General features: G+C 40.1%; 1 protein-coding gene and 1 long non-coding RNA gene across 2 annotated transcripts; both read right to left on the bottom strand.

Moving 5' to 3' along the window:
- Window positions 1-438: 438 nt before the first annotated feature.
- LOC124012702 lies at window positions 439-1,087 on the bottom strand. Its single transcript, XR_006834757.1, has 3 exons — window positions 1,026-1,087; window positions 814-918; window positions 439-631 (listed from the first exon to the last, which is right to left on the bottom strand). It is a non-coding gene; the product is annotated as an uncharacterized LOC124012702 (long non-coding RNA).
- Window positions 1,088-1,158: 71 nt separating this feature from the next.
- LOC124012210 lies at window positions 1,159-7,054 on the bottom strand. The gene is made up of 17 exons (XM_046325687.1): window positions 6,923-7,054; window positions 6,135-6,178; window positions 5,817-5,894; window positions 5,618-5,683; window positions 5,419-5,505; window positions 5,145-5,222; window positions 4,940-5,020; window positions 4,734-4,820; window positions 4,320-4,424; window positions 3,987-4,085; window positions 3,814-3,861; window positions 3,620-3,700; window positions 3,297-3,521; window positions 3,141-3,187; window positions 1,956-2,025; window positions 1,779-1,868; window positions 1,159-1,335 (listed from the first exon to the last, which is right to left on the bottom strand). The coding sequence occupies exons 4-17, from the start codon at window positions 5,651-5,653 to the stop codon at window positions 1,159-1,161; spliced, it is 1,311 nt and encodes a 436-aa protein (XP_046181643.1). The 5' UTR covers window positions 5,654-5,683; window positions 5,817-5,894; window positions 6,135-6,178; window positions 6,923-7,054.
- Window positions 7,055-7,678: the final 624 nt, after the last annotated feature.

Below are 7,678 nucleotides of genomic sequence, written 5' to 3' on the forward strand. Positions count from 1 at the left end.
ACATTGAGTGGCTGCTGCCAAATTACTGACTCAAATCTCTAGCCACTTAAATAATAAAAAATTGGATGTAATAAATGTATCACTGGTCACTTTAAACAATGCCACTTTATATAATGTTTACATACCCTACATTACTCATCTCATATGTATATACTGTACCATACCATCTACTGTATCTTGCCAAAGCCGCACGGCCATCTCTCATCCATATATTTACATGTATATATTCTTATTCATTCCTTTACACTTGTGTGTGTATAAGGTAGTTGTTTTGAAATTGTTAGATGACTTTTTAGATATTACTGCACGGTCAGAACTAGAAGCACAAGCATTTTGCTACACTCGCATTAACATCTGCTAGGCATGTGTTTGTGACCAATAAAATGTGCTTTGATTTGATTTGACATGATGTAAAAATAGTTTGAGATTGACAGATATTGTTTAAATGCAAAATACTTTATTTTGTGTTTGGGATCCTCAGCTCAGTTTGGGACCCTTAATCCAGGCTGGACAGGAGGAAGTCAACCTGCATTTCTAGAATCTCCATCACCTGCCACGAGAGCCTTTGTGGGCTTTCATAGATGGACTCATCGAGGTTGAAGATGGAGTGCAACCACGCCTTCATCTGATCCTGACGACAACAGACACATCATCAACAAATAGTTAATGACCAGCTACAAAGATAAGGATGACAAACCATCACACACAGTTTGAGAGAGAGAGAGAGAGAGAGAGAGAGAGAGAGAGAGAGAGAGAGAGAGAGAGAGAGAGAGAGAGAGAGAGAGAGAAATAAATAAATAAATAAATATGCACCTTAATGAGGAGGTAGAAGTTCCCAGCAGACTCTGTCCAGGCTCCTCCAGGAGGGTGAATCCTCATCATCACTTCCATGAGCAGATAATAGAAGGTACCAGGCCTCTGGAGTAGGAACAGGGGACATGAGTGAGTGTCTACAGACCTGGTATGGCTACAGTGTGGATGGGGTAGATAAACAACAGGATGTTTACATTATTAGGGTCACTTACAGATGTTGGAAGAGATGTTTTTCCTTCAAGAAGGCTCAGTAGAACAAATTCATAAAATACATCCGTGAAATTGATGTGGTTGATCTGAAGTCAAACAAATAAGATAATTACATATTTTTCATTGACAAGCACTTTAGAAAGTCTCATTGAGGAGATGTTGGATGAGCAGACGGTGCCTGCAGCTAACGCTCAAGCTTGCATGTAAACCTACTCCTACAAGAGCCATCTCCAGCTCTAGTTGCTCCCTGTTTGCTGGCTCATTAATGAAGTTCACCAGGATGTCGTAGGTCTGCTGAAACTGCCTCACATCCTCAAAACAAAACAATCATACAATTCCTTAGAACTTGGATCTTAAACTCAAAGCTTCAGGTCTGTAATTCAGAGGGCCTCTGATTGTTTGGCTTGTAAAACATTGGAACTTTTCAACTAAACCTTATGAATCACTATGGCCTAAATGTAAGCCACTGGGCAAAGACTGGTTGAATCAACTTTGTTTCCTTGTCATTTCAACAACAAAAATGTAATGTGAATAAACATGGAAAACTGATTGGAATTGAAAAGAGTCATCAACATATTTTTTTCATCAAACTCTTAACCTAAGTCCAAAGACATGGAACATTTTTTTGATTGAATTCATATTAGTTGACAACTCAACCAATTGTAACTAAAAACGACACGCTGAAATTATGTCTGTGCCCAGTGGGAACTGTATATCTGGTCTGATGAATGTTGTACAATTATTTGAATGGTTACCTGCTGGTTGAGCTCGGACAGTCCACTCAACACCATCCTCCCAGCGTGGGTGAGGTAATTAAGGGAGGTACTGTCTGAGGATGTCAGATCCTGTGAAAACAAGACAGTACATTTAGAAATGGTACAGAAACATACATCAAATGAAATTCAAAAGGTGGTAAATTCACACTTTCTCACCTCCATAGCACGTCGGATACCGGCCAGCCTCAGAGAGAAGTTGCTTGTCCCTTGGTTTCCAAAGTAACTCCTGTAAATAGAAATGTTTAGTAGCAAATGTGCAACATAAGAAGCTAAAACATACATTAATTCCATGAGATGAAGATATCATTTTATGTTAGCCTATGTTACAACTGCAGGATTTATAAAAACCATACCAATGTAGGATCTTAATTTGATCCGTCGTTTGTTTCTGAGACACTTGTAGTGTATTTTAGTTTTAAAAAGGCTTTTAAAGTTTGTTATTACAGACTTGATTTGCCCTAACGAAAAATCTATCAACCCCTTCACAAATGTAAATTATAATCCACATAATAACAAATATTTCCTGTGCCAAGAGTGTGCCAAAAGTGTGCCAAAAGTGTGCAAAGCTGTTGTCAAGGCAAAGGGTGACTATTTGAAGAATCTCAAACATAAAATATACTTTGATTCCATGCGTTCTTTCATAGTTTTGATGTCTTCACTATTATTCTACAATGTAGAAAAGAGTAAAAATAAAGAAAACCCTTGAATGAGTAGTTGTTTGAAAACTTTTGAACGGTAGTGTATATAAAGTGTTTCAACTCGATATCTGAAATGCTAATGGTGTCTTATTTTTTAAGACTATATCCATGTGTGTGAGATGTATACTTTTGTTTCAAGGTAGATTTGTTTAAGACTACTAAGAAACACTGTGTGTGACTGTCACACCCTGACCATAGAGAGCCTTTTTTTCTCTTTTTTGGTTAGGTTGGGGTGTGACTAGGGTGGGTAATCTAGGTTGTTTTTTTCTATGTTGGCCTGGTATGGTTCCCTATCAGAGGCAGCTGTTTATTGTTGTCTCTGATTGGGCATCATATTTAGGCAGCCATTTCCCCTCTGTGTTTTGTGGGATCTTGTTTTTGTGTTGTTGCCTTTGAGCACTCCAGATCATAACGTTTCATTTATTCTTTATTGTTTTTGTGCGGTTCACTTCAAATAAAAGATGTCGAACCGATTTCAAGCTGCGCTTTGGAGTGTTCTTATGACGATCCTGACAGTGACCCTGATTTAGCCCACTGCAGTAAAACGTTATTAAGGTCCTACATCTGTATAACTACAATATAGGGGCAGATTATTTCAAAGCAAATGTTTTTACTATAGATGAACACATGAAAGCAAACTCACCACAGCTGGGGCACATCTGCAACGTTATGTTGCTCCTCCACAAACTCCTAAAACAGACATCACATTAACATCAACTCTGGGCTCCCAAGGTAAGTCAGTTAAGAATATGTCAGGAAAACAAATAAAAAGGGTTATTGACTGTAGAAAGAGTTTTACCTGAGGACTGCTGTCAGGGGTCTGGTCCTGGGTGAAGTGGTAAGGTGGAGGGGAAGGGAACGGGGGAGGCGGAGGGGGAGGTGGAGAATCCTGGGGGAACTGCTGAGAGGAGCCAGAGGACGGCTCATGAGGGGTGGTGATAATGTCAGAGGTAGAGAACTGATACGTCATCATATCATCCCCCCTCTCCTGGAACCCCTCCACTGTGGTGGAGATATCCACCTGCTATGTAACAAACAACACCGTCAGCCCAACCACAATGTTGAAAACCCCTCAACCAAACACTGAAATAAATCCTACCACAGAGAAACAACGAGGCATACCTGGGCGTCCTCATAATAGGTGAACTCTGACCTCCTCTTGACGAGGCAAGACCTGAGTCCATGGATTCTTCTACCAAGGTACTAAAAATGAGGATAGACATATAAATGTATCATTTCATTTTGTCAACATTTATTTAAATAAGTAAATGGACATTTGCCACTTTCCATTTTCTTTTATGAGTGTTTGACTGTACCTTAATACCAGTCACCTCCTTGTTGGTGAGGACCACCTGGACATTACCCTTTCAAAGAGGCACATTGGAAAAATTACATTTCATTCAGGAAATATAAGTAGCCCTATATTTGGTGCATAATTTGACACAAATCGGGTGCATTTGAGATGAAAGATCGGTTGAGAATCTCTCACCCATGGGTCCAGGATTTTTTCCTGAATGACTCTGCTCCACCACAGCTGTTTCTCCACTCCCCTCACAATGCACAGGTGATGCATGTCCTCTTCGTTTTGCTATAAGGAAAAACAGCTTCAGTCTGCACACCTCTCTGTATATTTTAGATGTAGATTTCTATATCATTTGGCAGGTGATCATCACTGGCAGTGATATAGAGCCCACATGATGTTCGTACAACAACTTTCCTCTAGGTTTCAATTAGGACCAGACATACAAAAGAAACCCCAGAGACAAATGGGAGTTAAAACACACAGGTGTGTTCATAAATGTTAAGAATATGTCTGAAGTACCTGCACTCGTCCATAACGGATTATCCAGGTATGGAAATGAAACGAACCCCAGTTCCCAACCAGCTGCATCTTCTCAAAGGGAAAACCAGAGTCTTCACTATTTGGCTGCAAAACAAAGACATCCCCTAATTGTAGAGCTTTCTCTGTGATTATTAATAAACAGACCAAGGAATTAAAGCCAGACAGGGCTGCTGCCCAACCTCCTCATCCATATACTAAGGAACAAGACAGGATCAATTTATGAGTCAGTTTGAATGATAGACTGGTGGCCTATAGGAGTGACAGACTGGTATATGGAGGATCTCAAAAGGAGGCCACTGCATTATAGATTCTGAAAGGGTTGGCAGTTGAACTACACAGGTCTGTGTTCAAATGTTAAGGAAACATCTGAAGTATCTGCACATGAATGGCTACCTGTTCAGTGTGAGAAGTCAGTTCCTCCCGCACTATCCTCCCTACAGGAGTAAAACAGATGAAAATCGGCTGCTCCATCATGAAAATCTGTGAACAATAAGAAACAGCTTTAAAGACGTCAAAAGTATTAATCTACCATAGTGGATACTGAAGGTAATTATCCCTATTAGATCACATGAGCATTGGTTAATTTTTGGCACGGTTACCTGTGTATTTAATACTGACAGCTCTCTCACCAGCGTGTTCCCAGCATGGGTAAGGTAATACGTTGGCTGCAGTTTGACAGGCTATGACAAAAGGGAATATGTTTACAGAAATGCATTTCCATACATTTTTTTCTTCTTCAGAGAACGTTATGTTTATGTTTAAGCCCCCCTAAAGACCAGAGAGTATCAGCATGGATGGACTCACGGCACTTGAAACCCACTGAGGTCCAGACCAAGGAATTAAAGCCAGACCGGGCTGCTGCTGAACCTCCTCATCCACATACTAAGGAACAAGACAGGATCAATTTAAGAGTCCATTTGAATGATAGACTGGTAGCCTAAAGGAATGACAGATGTATAGGGAGGATCGCAAGTGGTGGCCACTGATTATAGATGCTAAAAGATTTGGCAGTTGAACTACACAGGTCTGTGTTCTAAGGTTGAGGAAACATCTGAGGTACCTGCATATGAATGGCTACCTGTTCAGTTTGAGAAGACAGTTCCTCCCACACCAACCTCCCTACAGGATTGAAACAGATGAAAATAGGCTGCTCCATCATGAAAATCTGTGAGAAAATGAGGGAAAGGACAACAAAGTATTTCACGACCATAGTGGATACTGAAGGTAATCATGCCTATTAGAAAATATGATCTTTGTCCAATAATCTGCATGGTTACCTGTGTGTTTAACACTGCCAGCTCTCTCACTATCATCCTCCCAGCAAGGGTAAGGTAATAAGTCAGCTGCAGTTGTAAAAAACGTGGAATATGTTTACAGAAATGTATTCCCATATTGTTCTTCAGAAAACGTCATGTGTGTGTTTAAGTTACATAGACAAGAGTGAAGACAAGAGAGTATCAGTACTGTTGGACTTACAGAGCTGGGAACCCACAGAGGTCCAGACCAAGGGACTAAAGCCAGACAGGGCTGCTGCCCAACCTCCTCATCCACAAACTAAGGAATAAATCAGGATCCATTTTCAAGTCAGTAAAATTACAGTTTGAATGTCAGATTGTTATTGAACCAGTCCTGATAATGAAGCAGTATTGTTATAGCCTGGGTGCCAGACGGTTTCAGCTCTCTGACAACTCCTTATGGGATTGTCATGCAAATATCATTTTGCCACGATGGAATTGGCAAGAGAGCAGAAACCGACCGGTACCCAGACTATTGATAGGCCTACAGTATTCTTACCTGAACAAGGACTGGGTCCTCTTGGTCCAGGGTGGGATCATGATCTTAATGAATAAACAATAAAGGATTATTTTCTCTAAGTTGAAGAAATACTACAAGACACCAAACATCTGTCCATGTAGTTAGGCTGAACTTATAATTGAATTGTGTTTATATTGTATGATATCACATTGTATTTATGTGTCTGCATAATGTTCCAATATCTTCAATTAAACCTAAAGAAAAGGTTTGGTTTCAGAGGAGCATGTTCGTTTGTTGTTGTTAATAGTGGAATTACTAGCCATCATTATGTCATCAAATCAGTCCTAAATGGCACCCTATTCCCTATTTATAGCACTACTATTAACCAGAGCCTTTTGACCATATTACTATGGTCCCTGGTAAAAAAAAAAATAGGGAATAGGGTATAAGGTGCCATTTTAGACAACGCCTGAATATAGTTTCAGTCTGGACTATACACAGCATGTCAAAAAGTAAGGAGGACCACGTAACTCTTCATATCATTCATTAAAATGCCTTCATTTTTATGTAATGTTCAAGGGAAACAATGTTTAAAAACTTTCCATTGAACATTCCATACAAATAAAGGCATTTTAATTAATTTTATGAAGAGTGCCTTGGTCCTCCTTTCTTTTAGACGGCCAATTTACCCCTTTTACCAAAGAGCACCTTCTGTCTACCAAAAGCTACTATTGTGTACCTTAGCAGCGCTTCCCTTCCTCCTTTTTTTTCTACATGTAAATACAGTCAGTATTGCTATTTAGACATTGTAAAATATGTAAATGTACCCTCTTCAAAGGTGACAACACGGTCCACGATCTCCAAGGTGGCCGGTTCATCCTCACCGACGCCGTAATATTTGTTATGAAAGTAGACTGCCGAACCCGTCGCGATCACCAGGCCAGCTGCACACAGAAGCGGCCGCTCGCGGAGCAATCTCAGCGTGGTCGCTTTCAAAAAACTACTGAACGTAGGCCTACTCATTATCGCCCTTCATGCTGCTGTGATTTGACCGAGTTCAAGATCATATGACACTTTCTTAGAATTAAAGGGTTTTATAGGGAACCATTAATACGTCAAATTATTCCATTCGGAATGGTTGGCAATGTCACAATGGGAGGAACATGTTTACCAAACTGATTAAAAAACACTCAACAGTTACATCAATTAAATTGCATTTTGGGGATGATTTGGGAGTTTATAAAATTGTGAACCATGGTTTAGAGAGCAGTGGGATTAGAGCAGTTTAGCAAATACATATGTCTCTAACACCGAGTAGAAAAAGGGGCTGCGCCACAATACATAATGCGCTCTCCATGGTTCTGAAAAGGAACGTTCTTTCCTGCATTCATCATCTTCCAGCCCACTCACTGAACCACTCTCACTTTCACATTCGATTTGTCAAAGCATTCAACTTCCACGCGTGGGACTAAAACATAATTCAAATTAAGATCCTAAATCTGTATCAAAACATCCTGTGTAGAGGGGTGGGGGATTGTGGCAGATATCACAGGTAATCAGCCTTTGTAGATCTGAATATGAAG

Source organism: Oncorhynchus gorbuscha, linkage group LG24 (assembly GCF_021184085.1).
Source record: "Oncorhynchus gorbuscha isolate QuinsamMale2020 ecotype Even-year linkage group LG24, OgorEven_v1.0, whole genome shotgun sequence".
Classification (NCBI taxonomy): domain Eukaryota; kingdom Metazoa; phylum Chordata; class Actinopteri; order Salmoniformes; family Salmonidae; genus Oncorhynchus; species Oncorhynchus gorbuscha.

Coding starts and splice junctions, on each gene's coding strand:
- LOC124012210 (XM_046325687.1), bottom strand. CDS start 5,653: ATGATAGTGAGAGAGCTGGCAGTGTTAAACACACAG. Junction 4,425..4,733: donor TGACTTCTCACACTGAACAG/GTAGCCATTCAT, acceptor TTTGTTTTGCAG/CCAAATAGTGAAGACTCTGG. Junction 2,026..3,140: donor GCAGATGTGCCCCAGCTGTG/GTGAGTTTGCTT, acceptor TTCTATTTACAG/GAGTTACTTTGGAAACCAAG.